This window comes from Arachis ipaensis, chromosome B3, assembly GCF_059453495.1.
Source record: "Arachis ipaensis isolate K30076 ecotype BB chromosome B3, ASM5945349v1, whole genome shotgun sequence".
NCBI lineage: Eukaryota > Viridiplantae > Streptophyta > Magnoliopsida > Fabales > Fabaceae > Arachis > Arachis ipaensis.
This window is the reverse complement of record NC_142438.1, coordinates 4480553-4500795: the sequence shown is the minus strand read 5'-3', so window position 1 is coordinate 4500795 and position 20243 is coordinate 4480553. Positions and strand designations below refer to the sequence as shown.

The window sequence follows — 20243 nt, the reverse complement described above, 5'->3', positions numbered from 1 at the left end:
TGTTTTTTTAGCCTAGTAACTTAGTCCCATTTTCTTCAAACATTTGACTAGACACTTGAAAATGATATTTTTCGAGACCGAAAAACCGTTGAAACAAATCAAACTAACATAAGGATAATGTTTGTTTTGGTTATTCCTGTGTCCCCATCAAGAAAAAGGTTAGATCTATGTTTTATAGATTGTTATACATTGATTTATGTATTTTGTTTCTGATTCTTGAAAGACTTAGATTAGACCTATATAAAACAGGAAAAGTAAACACAAAGTTTGCAACTTTATATAGGGCACATTCACATCCACCATATCTGCTATGAAAAGGTGTAGATGAACAAGGGTTCGAAGGATTTGTCCAAATATTATTATGGCCCTTGATTTTGTTTTTTGATTAAATTATAAAAGAAATAAATGCCAAAGTTGTATTCAATCTTAAATGTTTAATATGATGGTAAGACTTGCTTATCAAATATGATGGAAAAAATATATATATTTTTCACACAAACTTAAGAACAAAAAAATAGGATAGATATTTCAGCTGTGTAGATTTTAAGTTACCTGTATTCAACCTCGAATTGCGGTGTTTCTAATTTTTTTTAGGTTACAATATGTTCTTTGATTAAAATCAAAGTCAGAATTTACATACAATAGATAATACTTACAAGTTAGGCTAACCATTGTGTATTTTTGGTTTAGCTCTTATAAATTAGGATTTGAGTTCAACTTGATTTTATTAAGATTGAGTTTGTTTTAATGGAGTTTATGTTTAGATATTTTGATTTAAAAAGTAATTATAATTGATAAAATATTTGGATAACAATAACCAACTGGTGCCTCTGGTGTCTGGCTATGGATAAACAAATTATCAGATGCTGGAGATCTGGGAGGAAAAGACTATTGCTTGACTTACTTATCACTTTCAAAGTAATTTATTTGTTATCGTAATCTTGTTAATTTTAACAACATTAAATTATTATTATTTTTTTGTTAGAATCCATTTTCTTTTTAATTTTCAACAAAAAGTTATTCCACATGTAAAAAGAAAAAAAAATATTTTAATAGAAGGATTTTTTTTTTGTTAGAGCGAATTTGTTGTACCCCGATGAACTTCACTTAAATTTTTCAAAATTTCAATTTTTAAGTCATTATCATCGTCTCCAACAGTATAGATAGGAATACACACAAGTACACAAACAACAAGTATGGGTTCTTCAATATCGTTAGCACCAATGACAACTATTATCATCGTCTCAAAAAATACACAGTTACACAGAAATATGATTTTTTTTTTTCGTTATAAATTATTGAAAATATTTATTTTCACGGAACCCAGTTTTGATCTTTATTTATAGAAATGTACGTTTTTTTTTTTCTGTAACTAGGGGAAGTTCGCCGTACCCCGGTGAACTCTATGCAAAGTTCGACGTATTATAAATTCGAAGTGGGACCATTGTCTCTTGTCCTTTTCTTTCCAAACTTTCTCCCAATTTTTATTCTATTAGAACTTTCTGTATTCTGGCGTTGAAGAGATTCATTATTCACAACATCAACAGTTTGAGGTTAGTAATTACTATGTTAGTTTGAGTAATTTTTCTCCGACTAGTTAGAGTTACCTATTATTTCTTAGCTAGTGGTTGCATGCTAATTATAATTAGAGTTACTGTTTACGTATTTCATGTTATTCGGTGGTTGTTGATTGTTTTTAACATGTGAATTAGTATAAGCTGTTAGTCTATTTCTTAGTTAGTTTAGTAAGAAAAATTGGTTTAAGTTGTTAGTCAAATCTTAATAAAATTAAGTTAGAATGTAGGGTTAAGTGAGTAATAGGTTAGGGTTGCTAAGGATTTTAGTGAAGGTGAGGTAGATAACTAGTATTTATCAAATACGTTTGTTTACAAATTTCGTTAATGTGAAACAAATGCTGATAAGTACATGTTATTTTGTTTAAATTGGTTGTGGTTAGATGGAGTAGTAGTTATTGGGATACGAGGGGACCCTTTACAGATTAGATCAGGCTGAGCACGTTGCTGGCAGACTTGATTGACTGGTATGATGATATCGTTGTCGTTTATCTTCCTTTAATTATGAAATAGTGAACTTGTGCTATTTAGAGTTGACGCTGTTTTTTTTTTTTTGTTTTGTTTTTAATTTTATCTTTCCGTTTGGTAGGCGCCTCGAATCTTGCGCACCAGGTGGAATTTGATGACGAGGCTACCGGAGGCGATTAGGCCATATCTCAGACGAGCTGGGTTTGAGTATGTGGCATACATGGTTGAGTTCGAGCATGACTGGCCACTTGCCTCGGCGTTATTAGAGAGGTGGAGACCTGAGTCCCACACCTTTCATCTAGCATTCGGGGAGATGACCATCACGCTGCAGGACGTGGCGTATCAGTTGAGACTCAAGATCGATGGTGATCCTGTGAGCGGGTGCATAGGTAGTTAGGAGCAGCACCATCAGAGACGGACCATTGAAGACTTTTGTCAGCAATTCCTGGGTGTTGTGCCTAGTGCGGATGACAGACAATCACAGATGAAATGGACTGTCAAGCTAACTTGGTTCCTTAACACTGTCTGCGAAGAGTTGGAGCTAGACGCCACTGAGGAGCGCCTCCTGAGGTGCACAAGAGGCTACATTATGTAGCTGATAGGGGGTATTCTATTCCCAGATGCATCTGACTCTCGGGTGCACATCAGGTGGCTCCCCCTTCTGGAGGACCTCGATGCTTGTGGTAGGTTGTCGTGGGGATCGACTGTATTGGCTTGGATGTACCACTAGATGTGCTGCGCCACGGAGCATGATGCACAACCTAGGTTGTTGCGTTAGCCATAGTCTTGGGCCTACCACCGTATTCCCCTACTACGTCCGGATGGATTTGATACCTGTCGGTTTCCGCTTGTTAAGAGGTATATTTTTTTTATTTTCTGCAATAGTCCTTTGTTTATTTACTATATTAAGTGCTTAATATAACTGAGTTGTGAGGTTACCTTTACCGTGGAATTGTAGGTGGGTTCAGTACCGAGCGGACAACGCCAGAAGCGAGGGGCGCCTTAGACATTACAGGCGTGTCCTGAACGGGATTGGCATACTCGCCGTAAGTCATAAGTATTTATGCATACCGAGTTTACTTTATGTTATGTGTTTTGCATATGAAAATTCAATAAAAACACCAATTTGCTTCTTGGAAACAAGATGAATGGACACCGTATGCAGACTCACAGCTGGAGGGTCTTGTTCCGCATGCGATTGCTGAGGCTGACCACACGGAGGCTGTTGTCTGCCCGCAGCTCTACTTTGCTATTGTAGAGTGGCATCAGCTGGACCGAGTGGTGCAGCAGTTCGGTGGCCTGCAGCACATCCCGACCAGGCCATTAGACATCCTGATATTTATTATTGGATCCGCTTTTACCATTGTGAAAATATGTTGCGCAATCACCGTCAAATCCAGTCGACGATGATCTTGCCCCATCGAAGTCAATATTGGTTGGTTCGATCCAAAAAACGATAGATCTTCTTTAACATCTCTAAACAATTGATTTCTTCTGTCAGATGGGTAAATATTGGTTAGTTCGATCTAAAAACGATAGAACCTTCCTCATCGTACACCATTTCTCCATCGTAATAAATGGATAACAATAGATTTCTTGCCATTGTAAAAAAATGTGATAATAAACAACCAAAATGATTGTCGAGAACAAAGTTCGGTGCTCAATTTCGTTGTGTTAGGGCCATTTATGGGGAAACTTCACATAGAGTTTGCTGGGGGTACGGCGAACTTTCCCTAGTTACAAAAAAAACGTTCATTCCTGTAAATAAAGATCAAAACTGGGTTCCATGAAAATAAATATTTTTAATAATTTATAACAAAAAAAATTCCACAGGAATAAGTCATATTTAACAAGGATTTTTTTATTTACAAATTTAAAAAATCACTATTTCCCAAAAAAAAAAATACTACTTATTTCTGTGTACTCTTGTGTATTCCTATGTACTATGAAGACGCTGATAATGGTTGTCATGATTAACTTTTCAACTTTTTTTTTTCTCACACAATCTGATATTTATGAATAAGTGTATTGAAGTTCGCCGGATATAAGGCGAACTTTATAAAAATATAGAAGTTCGTCGGGGATCAGGCAAACTCTATATATATATTATGAAGTTTGCTGGGCAGTAGAGGTGGCAAGTGGGGAAGCCTCCCCCGCCCCGCCTCGCCTAGTGAGACGATTCTAAAATTCCACTCTACCCGGCCTAATTGCGGGCTAGCGAGTTGGCAGGCTTATCTTTTTTTTTTTTCTACTTTTAACTATTAAATAATATATATAATTTCAGAATCATTTTAATAAATTTATAATTTCTAAAGGCATAAAAAATTATAATTTTTATATTCACAAACATTAAAGTCTTTGTAATTATAAATATCTAATAAACATAATTATAAACCAAGTTCTCATCCTAAACATAATGATAAATATTATCTTCAAAGCAAAATAAACATAATCTAAAACCCTCAATTTTCATCTTCATTCTCTTGTAATTTGGGTTGGGGGAAGTTGGGTTTTAAGCAGTGCGAATTAGGGGGCTTGTAATATTTGACGGTCCCAATTTTTCATCCCGACCCGCCTTTTTGACGGGTTTCGCGTGCCAAGTCGGCGGGTTTAGACCCGTTTGCCACCCCTACCAAGAAGTACGGCGAACATGTAAAAAAAAAAATCATATTTAAAAAATTAAAATTGAAAAATCAAATTTAAAAAAATAATTATTTTTTATTTTATTTTAGAAAAAAAAATCCTTTTAATAGAACAAACAAAAGAAGTTACATCAAGAAATCAACATATCCAAGCCAACAACTCAGGAGACAACAGTTCGATTCCGTACCGTCACTCAATCAAGGAACGGAGACGTACAATGGAGTATGTGGAAGCGGGGGGTATTGCTAACAACTTCTCCGTGGTGGCGGAGTAGATAGGGATACGATCAGAAATTGCGGTTTAAAGGCTCGAGAATGGGTATGCGACGCTATGGTTGTTAAAGCCAACGTTTTTGCGTCCTATGAATGAAGACGGACTGACATGGCAACCATGGAGATCAGTTCAGAAGATGCTACGAAAAAAAACTGGACAACGTTGCTGTTTTGGAGGGTACGACAACATTGAAGAGTAAGCTTTGTAACTCGAGACAGCAGCGACATTGTCAAGTCAAATGGCCAGACGCTGCACCAGCAGCAAACGGCGGAACCTCAGGCTCCCTAAGATCCATTAGCCACCATTATATTATATAATATATTATCTTAAATATTATATACATATTATAATAAATTACACATAATATTAAATACTTGTTTTGGTGCTATTAAATTAATAAAAATTTTTTATTTGTTAGCATGTTTAGTAAATTTTTAGTAGTAAAAGTAGTAAAAAAATAAAAAAGGATAAAGTATTAAATTGATCTCCTGCGTTTGGGTTTAGGCCTAATTTGGCTAATTAATTTAAATAAGCTCTTTTGAAAAAAGAGTTTAACGTATAGGAACTTTTTTTAATAGCAGCTTATAAATAAGTTATTTTGTGTTTGGATTTTCAGTTATGAAAGTACTTATTTTAAAGTTGTAGCATTTGGATAAATAACTCAAGAATTTGTTATAACTAACTATAAAAATAATAGTAAATTATATAAAAATAAAATCACATGTGAAAAAAATAAAATTAAAACTGAGATTTCATATCACACACAATGTTAAATATAAATTTAATAATAAAAATAGAATGATAAAATGATAAAAAAATAACTGGAAGAAATATATGAAATAGGTAATTCAGATGAAACATTATTTTAAAATAGTAATGGAAGGACAATATTTTCAACAGATGCATCATTACGTAAAAATGGTGGTGGAGGGTCAATACTTTCTGCAGCAGATAGAATATTGCGTAAAAATAATGGTGGAAGGTGAGTGCTTCTAACAGATGGAACCTTATATAAAAATGGTGGTGGATGGCCAATATTTTCATAGAGCCAAAAATGAAAGTAAATTTTTTTGTTTTAAAGCCAATTTGTTTATGGTGTGTTTGTTTGGAGTGAAAATGGGAGGAAGGAAAAGGAAGGGAAAGAAATTGAAAGGAAAATAGTTATTTTCCTTTGTTTGGTTGAGGGGAGAAATGGGAGAGGAAAGAAAATGGGATAGAAAAATATTGGTGGGACCCACCAATTTTCTTTCCCTCCAACAATGGAGAGAAAATTAACTCTCTCTCTCTCTACTTCCAATATTACCCTTTTACTTTTTTTAATATATTTTATAACATAAGGGTAAAATTGTCTTTTTATACTATTTCTTTCCTTCTTATTTTCCTTTCATCCAAACACATCTAAAGAAAATAAAAATCCACTCAATTTCTTTCCTTTCCTTTCTTTCCTTTCTATTTCTTTCCTCTCTATTTCTTTCCTTCCAACCAAACATAACCTTAGAGAAATGATAGAATGACTTATCGAGAAGAAGAGAAGAAGAAGTCATATATTTCTACTTCTTCAAAAGTTGTGAATTAAATTTTCGAAAAATTAAAAGTTTTTTTTTAAATGATGCCAAACACACATATTGTGACTTTTCATAATTCAAAAGTCAGAAAAAGTAGCTTCGACTGTTTCCCAAACGGGCTCTTAATCTTGTTTTGATCCTTAAGGTTTTAAGTGTCCTATTTAAATCCAAAAAAGTTTCATTTAGCTTTAATATAATCCCACCCTCAGTTCAAAGTTAAATAATTAACAGAATATCCTACGTGACAGCAGTACAAGAACGAGGTTGATAATTTAAAGAACAAATTTCGTACCTCGGTAGCTTGTACTTACTCTCTAAATTATCGACCTTGTTCTGTCTCCTAAGACATTTCGTTAATTATTTAATTTTGGCCTCAGGATAGCACTCTATTGAAGCTAAATAAATCTTTTGTTGGATTCAAATAGGACACTTTAAACCTTAAGGATCAAACAGGATTACGTCCAAACATAGGTGATCAATTTAGTACTTTACTCAATAAAAAAAATATCTTTTTTGAGAAACTACAATTTACATTTTTTTTAAAGAATTTTTTCTTAAAAAAATATTTTTCACATAATAAATAAATAAAAAGAAATTATATTATTATACTCAAATATAATTAATAAATAAAAAAAATTTTTATGCAATATTTAAACATAAAATTAGTTTTATTTTTTTTATAAGATCTGGTAAACTAGAATAATTATATATGTACATAATTGATAATGTTTAATAATTATAAACTATAATAATAAAAAGCAAACTGACAAACAAATTTATAAAACTAAACAAAAATAACAATAAGGTGCATAAAATACAAAAATACATTACAAAATATAAATATGACTCTAAGAAAGAGATAAGCCACAAGGAAGATGAAATAAAATAAAGATGAAAGATGAAAAAGGTAAAAAAAAAAATAGTTGTAAAATAAAATGAACATGATGGTACATGTAGAAAAGATGAGAAAAATGAAGAATAGTTGAGAGAATAAATTTTACAGTCAATTTTTAATAGTAAGAACTGAAAGCAAAAGTTACAATACTGCTTCAAGTAATATGATATTTAAAAAAATTATCTAAACAAATTTGATCCAACGTTTAGGACTTTTTAAATACCTTTATGCTTTCGAATAATAAACCAAATTTATGTTTTAAAGATTGTGTTAGACTGTTAGCTCTAACAAATTTGAATTGAAAATCATAGATTGTTACATTGATTTATGAATTTTGTTTCTAATTTCTGAAAGACTTAGATTAGACCTCTATAAAACAGGAAAAGTAAACACAAAGTTTGCAACTTTATCGCTTAAAAAAAATGAGAAAAAACAAAAGCAGCGTGAGCTTGCCGGATATCTATATCTAGCGTTGGATCTTTACTTTATTGCACATTTATCAAATAGAGAAGAGAACTGGTGCCTAGATTAAGCTATAAATTAAATTAAAACATCACAAGCATAAACATAATTTCAAATGAGCTTTGAATCTGAGGCCTGGGACCAAAAAAATAAAAAGATCTGAGGCCAATCACATTAACAGGCTAAATGCTACGTAAATAACCACAAAAAAAAAAAAAAAAAATATATATATATATATATATAAACTCTAAAAGAACGGTAACATTTTTACATTAACAAATATTTCTGAATGAATAAGAGTTTAGCACCAAAATATACCTAGTGAATAAATGTGCAAAACCACAAAAAATATGGTTAAGATTCTTTATAGCTTTTTTCTCTTGATTACACAGGTTATCATTCATTTGAACTTAGAGCAACAGGAGAAGTGTTTTAAGAGTAACACGAGTTTGATATGAACCAATAAACATGATGAATGGACGAGTAAATAAAATAGGATCAAATTGACCACAATCCTATTTCATATCATAAGTGACTTTCTGTCAAGCAGCTATATTACAGCGAATAAAAGGTGCTTTCCCTCAAAATTCAGTTCTTCCACGGCTTTGATGTTTCCCGCCATCAAGTTTTCATAAAAAAATAATTAATATTATATTATTTCAGTACATACTGAATTACTCTCTAATCCCTAGATTCACCAGAGAGAAGAGTGAAGTTGGTACTTAAAATTAATTGCAAAAGAAAAAAAAAAAAAAAAAAAAAAAAAAAAAAACAATTGTAAATTTGTAATTGCATCCAAAAATCTAGTCCAACAATATCATTTGCGCTTTATGACATCTTTACTAAATAGAAAATTACATAATAGAAATATATCATAAGCCAATTTGCATTAACATTCAAATTCTAATCTTTGCTACATGAAAAAGAGCTATTTCGAATAATCCATTCACCATAAATTCCAAATGAGGATACCATGACAAGCATCACATATTCCTGCCAGCCTAAAAAAGACTAAAGGTACCTAACAACAGATATACATTAAAATCAAAGAGAAACCAAAAGTAACCTAACACCAAAATATCATAATCAATTAAGCTTTCTTAGGAGACTTTGTGCCCTTAGATGGAGACTTCGGTTCCTTAGCAGCAGCAGCTTGACTCTTCTTAGGCAAAAGCACAGGGTTAATGTTAGGAAGAACACCACCATGAGCAATGGTAACACCAGCAAGCAGTTTTCCAAGCTCTTCATCGTTCCTCACAGCTAACAGGACATGCCTTGGAATAATCCTGTTCTTCTTGTTATCCCTAGCAGCATTCCCAGCCAATTCCAAAACCTACACGAACAAAAGAGAAGAACAATCAACAACCAGATTTAATGTAAGATTTCGCAAATCTAGCCTCAGCAATCAGTCGACACTGAGATCTAACTGTTAACCCTAAAATTAAATCTTAGTTCCAAAATTGAAATATAATAATTGAAGATCTACTAAGAACTCGTAATTGTGATTATACCTCAGCAACTAGGTATTCCAAAACGGCGGCAAGGTAAACCGGAGCGCCGCTTCCCAAACGCTGAGCATAACGGCCTTTCTTCAAGTAGCGTCCGATCCTTCCGACGGGGAATTGGAGACCGGCTTTGGCGGACCTTGACACTGACTTCTTCTTGGGACCACCGCCTCTCCTTCCGGCAGCTCCTTTCTTCCCTTTTACAGCGGGGCTGTCCATCAGAACCTTAATTAACTTTTTTTTTTCTTTCCTTTTCTTTTTCCGGTGATGGAAGAGGTGTGATTGCGGTGGCGGAGGGAGTGGAGTCTTGGCTTTTATTGAGCTTGGGACAGTGTGAGAGGAGTCTCGTGGGTGTGTAAGTGAGTGGGTTTGGGGCGTTTGATTGGATATTATCAACGGCTGTGATATGTTCCAAATGGATATCCGTGTGACTTGTATATGGACCAATGAGATTTCTGAATTATTTGCACAAAGCATTGTTGCCTTTTTTTTTTTTGCTTTTTGCTTAGATTCTCATCTGCTGAGTAACAATGCGCTGGTGGATTAGAGAACAAAGACACGAGGGAACAAATAAGGAAAAATAACTAATGCATAATTAAAGAGTTGAAATTTTTAGTAAATTTGAAATTAATTTTAAGATTTTGCTGACTTATGCCCTAAGGATAAAAATTAAACATATTATAAAAAAATATTTTATAAAAATTATTAAAAATATATTTAAAAAATTTTATTATTATATTTTTAAAATGTGCTTTTAGTTACATCCTTAATATTTGAAAAATAACAAATTAGTTCCTATTTTTTGTTAGATACTTAGATTTTTTCATAGCTCTCTCCATTTAGACTCGACATAAAAAGTTGACGTATAATGATGAGGTAGTGACTTAGCATAAATGCATCATATAAATTGATTAGGACTATTTAGACCCTGTCTAATTAGCAAAGCAACGTCGTTCTCAGTCAAACAGAAATGCGCATTTTAAAGAGTGTCTCATTCTCCCTCTTCTCGAATCCTAACACAAGCAGCAACTGAGTGTAATTCATATGGTTGTATGAGTTGATTTCTTGTCGTTTTGGGCATGAGAAAGATAGTAATATTGAAAGAAGAATGACAATGCTAGAGAACATATTGGATCAATTAAAACACAAGATTGATTTGGAAATCGAAAAAAAATCAAAGAAATAGAATAATTAGCTCATAGTCTCTCTTATGCTAGCCATATTAATTGCATTAGAGCACTGAAATATGTTGTAATATAGGCTATAGATTGTATTTTATTGCAACCTGTCATGTTTGGTTAGGGTTAATATATGAAACGTTGTTCCCTGTAATTGTATTTTCTATGTGAATAAATTGTGATTTTGTTGCATTATTGATAATATAATTTTGTATGAGAGTTATGGAACTATAAAATCCTGGACAATTTAAAATATATCTCTCTCCGTCTTTTTGTCACACATCTCGTTAATCTCTTTATTCTCTTTAAGAACATGCAATTTAGACTCTAAATTAGAGACTGTACCATCATACCAATAAATCTCTTTGTAACTTGCATACTCTAAACCTTAAACATTTTCACCAAATCTGTGAAATTAATATAATCTATGTTTAATGAAAAAATGTCTCAATTTGTCCATCAAAGTAGTACAATACTCCATAAAAATCCCTTTCGAACCAATCCCCAAGGAGAAAAACAAAGACAATTTCAAATGGCATCTGCTAGAAGAATAATGTGCAGCGAATAGGATCAAATAACTTCTTTAATCATCTTTCAATCATTACTAAACTATTTTTACTTGATCAAACAATTACTAAGGTATTAAAACAAGATTAATATATATGACAACCAACTCAGAAAACTGCTAAAAAGTAACACGATACTAACCTTAGTTGCGCCATCAGTAGTTTCGTCAAAACGTTCTCACTACCTCCTTACTAGAAATTTTCGTCAACTTGCCTTAAAGGAAAATATTTCACTTTTTTAGAGTTAAGGTGTAATTTAGTGTGTCAAGTGATGGTGATTTGGGGCTATTGAAGATAGATATAAGGGGAGAGGGGGAGACTCTTCAAAATGCGTGTTTTTCCTTGGTTGAGAACGACGTCGTTTTGCTGATTGGGCAGGGACTAAGTGGTCCTAACCAATTTATATGATGTGTTCCAATTGAGTTACCACCTCACTATTATATGTCAGTTTTTTCCGTCGAGTCTAAATAGAGAGAGCCACAGAAAGATCTAAGTGTCTAACAGAAGAAATGGACACGGATCGATTTATCATTTTTCAAATATTAGAGGGCGACTTGTCTATTTTAAAAAATGATAAGAGCCAAAAAGAGTATTTACTCTAAAAAAAATATTTTATAATTTTTTTTTTTTAATTTTCAATACATTGAATATATAAAAAATATTTAAAAAAATTATTATTATATTTTTAAAATGTGCTTTTAGGGCACAATTTAGTTAAATATTTAATTTTAATATATTATAACAAAATTGATAAGCAAACTTTTTATCTATATTTTTCACTCTCTTTTGATTAGGAATTTTCTAAAATAATTAAGAATGTACAAATTATGGATTTGGTGGGACTAAATCACCAAAGAGCACTGCAAACTTTAAATTAGATTGTCAATGTTTTTTTTTCCATTAGAGCTTAGAGGGCCCCTAGGCCCTAAAAAAAATATTTTGGGGCATACAAGGGTTTCTTAATTCCCTTGCCATTCGAATATGGCAATATCACACTTGGGCTTAGGTTCCTCCATATTACCTTAAAAAAAAAAGAAATGAAATATCACACTTGGATCTGAACTCTTTAAAGTAGCGATTGTTTCGAGGTACTGAGACAGAGACTGAGAGACGGAGATTTAATATCATGTTTGTTGGTTCAAAGACTGATATTAAAATTTCTGTCTCTGTCTCCAAAATTTCAGTATTTCAGTACCTCTAAAAAGTAGGGACACAGAAGACTGAAATTTTTAAAGACGAAGACTGAAACTTTAACAACATTTTATACCTAAAATATCCTCATTTCAATTAATTAATTTCAATTTTATCCTTTGTACAAATTAAATTAAATCTTCATTCTTATTTCAATTTATGTCTCCTACTTTGCACCAAGCAGAATACTGAGATTTATTTCAGTCTCTGTCTCTAAGTCTCTTTTTCTCAGTATCAATCTTTCAATCTCTGTCTCTCTACCAAACGCTACCTCAATAGACATGTCTTTACTCTTTAGAGATATAGGTTTAGTTTATGTTTCATTGATTATCTACTTTGAATGTTTTGAGCATGTACCGGCCTTACATGCTTAATTAATAGATGTTTCTCTGTGTGCGTTGTTTTGACTTAGCTGGTCATTGAATATATATGAACCCATTGGTGCGAGTGTGTAGTGTAGCTGTGTTGTGAGCAGCATAAGAATACTTAAAAAATTACTCTAGCACTCACGTTAGTATCAATTCAAGAGGTTGTGAATTGTATTGGGATTTTGATTGTACATTAGGGAGCAAGGTCTATATATTCTACTATTCTAGAGTTTTGTATTATGGGATCTATGGTGAGAGGTGTAACAATAACAGTAAAAATGTTGTGCTTATTTTCAAACTTATTTTCGTTGATTTGTGATTCATTTTTTATTAAAAAATACGTAAATTCTTTATAGATAAATCTTAATTATTATTGTAATTAGCACTGTCGTCAGCATCTTCAACTGATACTAATTCATGATGACTTGATTATTAAGTAGGTCAAACTAGATAAATTCAGCATTTAACCAACATATAAGTCTGAAAGAAAAAAAGTGTAGCAATAACAAGATGTTAAGAAATATTTCGGACAACTACATATTTCAAATAATGACACTACATTATTAATTTAAGCTTTTTCTTCTTTTGATATGATTATCCATATTTTATCGTTATTTGTTTTAGTTGTGGTCTTGTAGATGCATAATGTCTCTCATTTCTAATCTTGTACAGAAAATATTTGATTTAATACAGACTTGAGTTGATTCATTTATATCATAAAGAATTGGGGATAATAGTCAAATTCGTCTGTGAAAGATTACACATTCTTTAAATTAGTCCTCAACAGATTTTTTTAGTCGTATTAATCCTTGAAAGATAAAAACAAGTCAAATTGGTCCTTCCATTAGTTAGATGATGACGTGTCACATTAAATACCACATGGCATGATGCCGTGGTAGTTAACGCCACATGTCACAAGATGATTGGTTGACGTGTCAGGTCAGTGACACAGTTAGTACACCACGTGTCACTTGACATGTAAAAAAGTTATTTATAATCAAAATAGTCCCTAAAACTAAAAGTTCAGACGTAAGTCATTTTCATCCCTAAAATTTTAAAAATCAATCAAATTAGTCCTTATATAATTTTTTTTATTTTTTTAATAATATTAAATTTAAAATATTTTTTTATAGTACTAATTTAAATATTATTTTTTAGACCTTAATAAACAAAATTCTCTTTACATAAAATAATAAAGATAATTAAATTATTATAAAGTTATTTTGTCATTTGTATTTTAAAATTTTATATTTTTAAATTATAATTTTTTATAGTGAAATTTTTTATTTAAACGAGTTTATCAAATTATTGTTGATTATATATTTAAAAATTAAATAGTTTAAATCTCAGTAAATAATATAGTAGTTATTTTAAAATTTAAATCTTTTAAATCTTTTAAAATTATAATTTTTATTATTGTGTAATTTATATGGTAAAACTCAATAATTGAAAAATCAATTTGTGGGATCACTTGTTGAATCTTAATATTTTTATATAATTTTTTTTAAATAACTACTATATTTTTTAGTAAGATATAAAAGATTAAAATATTTAAAAGAACTACTATATTTAGTGAAATCCAAAATATTAAAACTTTTAGTATAAAATATTTAAAAGAACTACTATATTAAAACTTTTAAAATTATAATTTTTAAAATTTTAGAAATGAAAAATGACTTATGTCTGAACTTTCAGGGACTATTTTGCTTATAAATAATTTTTTTGCATGTCAAGTGATACGTGACGAACTAACTATCGTTGACCTGACACTCAATCAATCATCTTGTGACACATGACATTAACCTACTACGTCATCATCTAACTAATGGAATGAACAATTTCACTTACGTTTTATCTTTCAATGACTAATATAGCTAAAAAAATCTTTTAAGAACTAATTTGAAGAATAAGTGATCTTTCAGTGACGAATTTGACTATTAACCCTAAAGAATTGTATAATCAAATTTTAGTTGATTGCTCAATGTTGATATTAGTTTTTAGTTTAAAGAATTAGTTGGTTATAAATATATTCTTTTGGTTTTATGATAAAATTTAAAATTTTCAATTTCAATATGTATTGTTAGTTTATTCTATTAGGTATTCGGTATGTCAAAACAATTAAACGCTTAACATGGCATGACAATCTAAAATCATAAGAAAAATTGTATAGAGACAAGATTTGTTTAAGCTTTTATATTTTTTTTCAATATAATTCACCTTTAGTTGACTTAATATTGTATTTCTTTCATGTATAAATCAATAAAAAGTTAATCACCTTCGTTAACAAATGACAAGGAATAGGCCATCTGCAAACCAAAAAAATTATATTTATTCTCTTTGCTTTCGAACGGGTACATCAACTCACTCTTAAATTTATTCACTTATTGTCTTTGAAATAAAGAAAAATTTCCAGCACCAAAAGATGAAAATACTGACATATGTATCCATACTAGATCGAAACTAAACTTATACCCACACAAGATGTCTGCCGTGTGACAAGAGTACCTTACGTGGCACTCCAACCTTCCAAAGACAGGATACTTTTGTTACACAAAAAGCATTTTTCGTGGGTACAAGTTTAGTTTTGATTTAGTGTGGGTACATATGTCAGCGTTTTTATCTTTTATGTATACAAATGATCATTTATTCTAGAAAAATATATCACACTTCACTCACCAATTCTTTTTCTGAAATTACACACAACACAATCATTTTCAAAATTGGTTCAAGAGTTAAAGACTTAAAGTATGTAGTACTAGAATATAGTAGTTCATAAGTTCAATACAACTTTTCTCTTTATTAAAGCGCTTAATACTTATTAGAACTAGTTTGGTGGATTCGGTGATAGAGCAATAATGTGATGTTAGGACTTAGGAGAGGGAACATGCGAATGATACTAAAGGCAATTCACCACATTTGACGGCTACTTTGTTATGCACTTGTTAAGACTCATGCACCTGTGGCATAATCCTACCTAAACTTTAGAACTATTTTTTACATTAAAATATATAGGGTTCACATTCATTCCTGTGTGTGATTATTATTTATTGCCTAAAAGGAACTTCAAATTACTCAACTTTGCATAATTTAAACCAAACACTAAAACCAAGGTCAAAATTCTTGTGATAATGTAACAATAGAGCATAACAAAAGCAGTAGTTTTAGGAGGATAGGGAACAAAGTGACGGAGCAACCAGATTCCTTAGCATCAAATGAGGAGAAAGAAAGAAAAAAGTAAATCCAATAACGAAGATTAAAAGGTTCCATGGTGACTTTAAAGGTGAATTACTCAGTTACGAGGAAATAGAGCAAAAGCTTGTTTAGGCATTGCTAATTAATGCAATACAATTATACAAAGCAACGAATCCGAAAACCAGGCAAGATGCAAACAATAATCGATTCTATTGCATAAATCCTACTGTTTTTGTCCCTTTTTTTTCCCAGCAAACTACACAAAAAGGATCAAGCAGATCCCAGAACTTCACTTACAAGTTTCTTTTTTCTTCCACAAAATAAAAGCACTAATTAAGCAACTAAAGACATATAATTCTAATGGTAAAATAATTAGGCCAGACGAAACCACTAGAGGACATCGCTTAAGAACTGGTAAACTTGGTAACCGCCTTGGTACCCTCGGAAACAGCGTGCTTTGCCAACTCTCCGGGCAGGACTAGCCTGACTGCGGTTTGGATCTCCCTGGAGGTTATGGTTGGCTTCTTGTTGTAGCGGGCAAGTCTAGAAGATTCTTGAGCGAGCTTCTCAAAGATATCGTTGATGAAGCTGTTCATGATTCCCATGGCCTTGCTTGAGATACCGATGTCAGGGTGGACTTGCTTCAGGACCTTGAAGATGTAGATCTTGTAGGTCTCAACGCTCTTCTTGTTCCTCTTCTTCTTCTTGTCTCCGGCGGCAGCGGCGCCTTCCTTTGGAAGCTTCTTTCCTGCCTTCGGCTTCTTCTCTGCCGGTGGAGCCTTCTCAGCAACGGCGGATTTCTTCTCCTCCGCGGGCTTCTTCTCAGCTGGCTTCTTCTCTGCCTTAGGTGCCATCACGAAGCGAGGATTTTGAGATTCTGAGAGGAGTTAGGTATTTGGATTGGGAAAATTGGGATTCTGAAGAGAATGAATTGAGTCGAGTTGAGAATGAGAAAAATTGTGATTGCAGTTGATTGATATAGAAAAGGATTTCGCGCTATCATTCGTTAGCGGGGGTTCACGCGGATCGCTGACGTGGCAAGTGTCGATTCGTGGAGTAGCTTTCCAAAGACGACGAGATTTTTCATGACGTGTAACGCATACGGATCGGTGAGTTGGCAGTGTAAAGACCGTTGAGATTCATTTTTGGAACTTCGAGATTAGACGGTTAAGATGCACTTCACTTTTCTCTCCCTTATTAGAATTGGAAGCTCTCTGGTGGGATCCCATCAAATATAAAATTCAAATTTTAATTGCTTTTACAGTTTCGGTTGCGCGCCGAAATGTGCAACACATTTCATTTTATTCGCGGTTCGTGTTTATCAATCTAATTAGCTTCGCGGGTGTTTTATGAGCTTGGAAATATAGTTGATTTTTTGTTTGGTAATGATCAAGTAAAACTTTGAATACCTTATTATTTTTAAAATATTATATTTATTTAAATTTTTTTAAGTAATTAGAAAAATATTTAGAACTATGTATCTATTCTAGACAAATGAGAACATAACAGACGAGCAATTAAATATAAACCAATGTTACAAGATAACGTCGAGATCGTCATAACGGCTACATCACCAAAGTCTATAACCGTCGAATCCCAACAATAATGACACGACGTAAAGGCATTAGATGCTGGAAAAATAGTAGCTCCACGGGACAGAAATAAAAAGAAAAGGCAATCAACATGTAAAAACACGAAGCTCCATACCACCTAATACATTATCACTGACTTTAGCATCGAAGTGTCTTGTAGGTTACCCACTCGGCCTGGTTTTGTGCACACCAAAGTCAGGATCTCCGACCTTCACCCTTTCAGTTCATAAACTCGCCACCAGTACGAACATTTGGCGCCGTTTGTGGGTATCCTACTTCGCTAAGAATCATGGCCAAACATCGAATTCATTCTACAATCAATTTAGAGACTCCGTTGAAGGACCAAACCAGGAGAGTGGACATGAAACTGATGCGACTCCGAATCGCTAGGAAGCTCATCCTAGTTATGAGAATTAGGGAGCCCCAAACTTGGAGCTCTTCCACGCGGAAGCTCGTCATTTCGCTGGTTTAGGGGACGACTACCATCACGCCATGCAGGAGATGCGACATCGGGTACAAGAATTGGAGAGCCATCGTTTGGAACTTGAACGGCGATTGGCTGAATGCTCTTTGTCTAGGTAATCCCGTTCCCGAAGTCACCCGCCCAGAGAACATGGAGAGTGTAACCACGGGAACCCTGAAGCAGGCCATGACCCTAATTAGCAGGGTTTTGCATTCCCCCCAATGCCACCGAGAAGATAGGAGGTCACCACGACGACATGGCGATTCTCTGGAAGAGGATAGGAGGGTGGGAAAAGAATTGCGATCTGTTCAGTCTAAAATGGGGTGGACACCGTTGAGGAGTCCAAGTCCTAAAAGGCATAAGGAAGTTCGAGAACACGTGATAATGGGTCAAACCCCATTTGCTTCTCACGTCCTCCATGTACGTTTGTCAAAGCATTTTGACAAGCCTACTGATTTGAAATACGACAAAAGGACGGATCCTCCTTTGTTGACATCAAGGTGAAATTTTTGGCCCACTTTACCACTAGGAGGACCCAAGCAAAGCACCCAATTTCCCTACTGGAGGTGGAACAAAGGGTAGGTGAGAGCATCCGAGATTAAAATCGAACTATTTTTTTAATTTGATGAGGAAAGATGTGGAATTTGTCTGGACAGAGGATTGTGAGGCCGCCTTTCAACATTTTGAAAACTTGCTCTCATCTCCTCGTATCTTGGCAAAACCAAAATTCGGCCAACCTTTGTTCTTGTATTTATCTATAACCGAAGAAACGTTGGCTTCGGCCTTAGTTTTAAAGGATCAGGATAAACATCAGCGTCCAATATATCTTGTTAGCATGGTTCTTCAAGGACCTGAGCTACCATATTAAAAGATTGAAAAGCTTGCTTTTGAAATTGCTCATATCGGCACGTCGGTTACGCCAGTATTTCCAAAGCTACTTGGTAATAGTGCAAACCGATCAACCAATCAAAAAGGTTTTACAAAAACCCGACTTAGCAGGTCGGATGATGAGTTGGTCCATTGAGCTGTCTCAATTTGATGTGTGCTATGAACCACGCTTAGCCATTAAGGCTCAAGCAATGGTAGATTTCCTAACTGAAATGACGCACCCAGATTTTGGCATACCGATATGGGAACTTCATGTAGATGGAACTTCCAATGTTCGGTATGGAGGAGCTGGCCTCATCCTAACCAAGAGAGAGGACATGGTGGTCGAGGCCTCTATTAAATTTGACTTCCCTATTTCATATAATTAGGCTAAGTATGAGGCCTTGCTTGCAGGGTTTGCGTTGGCTCGAGATGTCGGAGCTACAGGAGTAACCATATTCAGTGATTTGCAGTTGGTGACATCCCAAGTTAATGGGGAATATCAGGTGCGGGATTAACTATTATAGCAGTACCTGAAAAAAGCACAACAAGAGGTACAGTCGTTTGATTCTTTTGTAATCCAGCATGTACCATGGAACAGAATACACGAGCTGGCGTGTTATCTAAACTCGCAAGCACTAAACCCGGAATAAGAAATCGTAGTTTCATACAAGAAGTGCTCACGAAGCCTACTGTAACCAAACCCCAAGTTCTGATTTTATGTTCTGGGAATCTCAATACATGGATGAACCCAGTTTGCTCATATTTAGAGCATGGGACTTTGCCTAGTGACCCCAAAGAAGCAAAGAAGTTACGACTTAAATCGGCCAAATATACCATGATAAATGAGAAATTATATAAAAGGAGCGTGCCCCCAACCATTGTTAAAATGTTTAAATGACCAACAGACAATGTATGTGTTATAGGAGGTCCACGAGGGCTACTGTGGACATCACCTGAATGGAAAGTCATTGGCTCAAAAGGTCATTCGAGCTAGGTACTATTGGCCCACCCTCATTAAAGATGCCATGGAATATGTAAGGAAATGTAGCAAATGCCAATTGCACGGCAACTTCTACCAGGCACCTCCTCACGAGCTCATATCCGTTATCCCGACAAGGCCATTTGCCAAATGGGGCTTGGATTTGTTGGGATCTTTTCCATAGGGACAGAGCCAGGTAAAATATCTTATAGTTGCTATAGATTATTTTACCAAGTGGATTGAAGTCGTGCCCTTACTTAGTATCAGCTCTGCTCAATGTCGGAAGTTCGTATGGAGAGAGATCATTGCAAGATTTGGGATTCCCAAATCTATTGTCACAGATAACATAACTCAATTCACTGACTCAAGGTTTCAAAAAATGTTGTTCGAATTGAAATTTTGGCAAATATTTGTCTCGGTGGAGCACCCGCATGCAAATGGACAAGTCGGAGCTACTAA

The 20243-nt window shown here is 33.8% G+C and overlaps 2 protein-coding genes across 2 annotated transcripts; both read right to left on the bottom strand.

Moving 5' to 3' along the window:
• Window positions 1–8739: 8739 nt before the first annotated feature.
• LOC107629123 (histone H2A) lies at window positions 8740–9877 on the bottom strand. The gene is made up of 2 exons (XM_016331825.3): window positions 9392–9877; window positions 8740–9213 (listed from the first exon to the last, which is right to left on the bottom strand). Exons 1-2 carry the CDS (start codon window positions 9860–9862, stop codon window positions 8971–8973), a joined length of 714 nt encoding a protein of 237 aa, XP_016187311.2. The 5' UTR covers window positions 9863–9877; the 3' UTR covers window positions 8740–8970.
• Window positions 9878–16070: 6193 nt separating this feature from the next.
• Window positions 16071–16824, bottom strand: LOC107629126 (putative histone H2B.1). Its single transcript, XM_016331826.3, has one exon. The coding sequence runs from the start codon at window positions 16732–16734 to the stop codon at window positions 16285–16287; it is 450 nt and encodes a 149-aa protein (XP_016187312.1). The 5' UTR covers window positions 16735–16824; the 3' UTR covers window positions 16071–16284.
• Between the last annotated feature and the right edge of the window lie 3419 nt (window positions 16825–20243).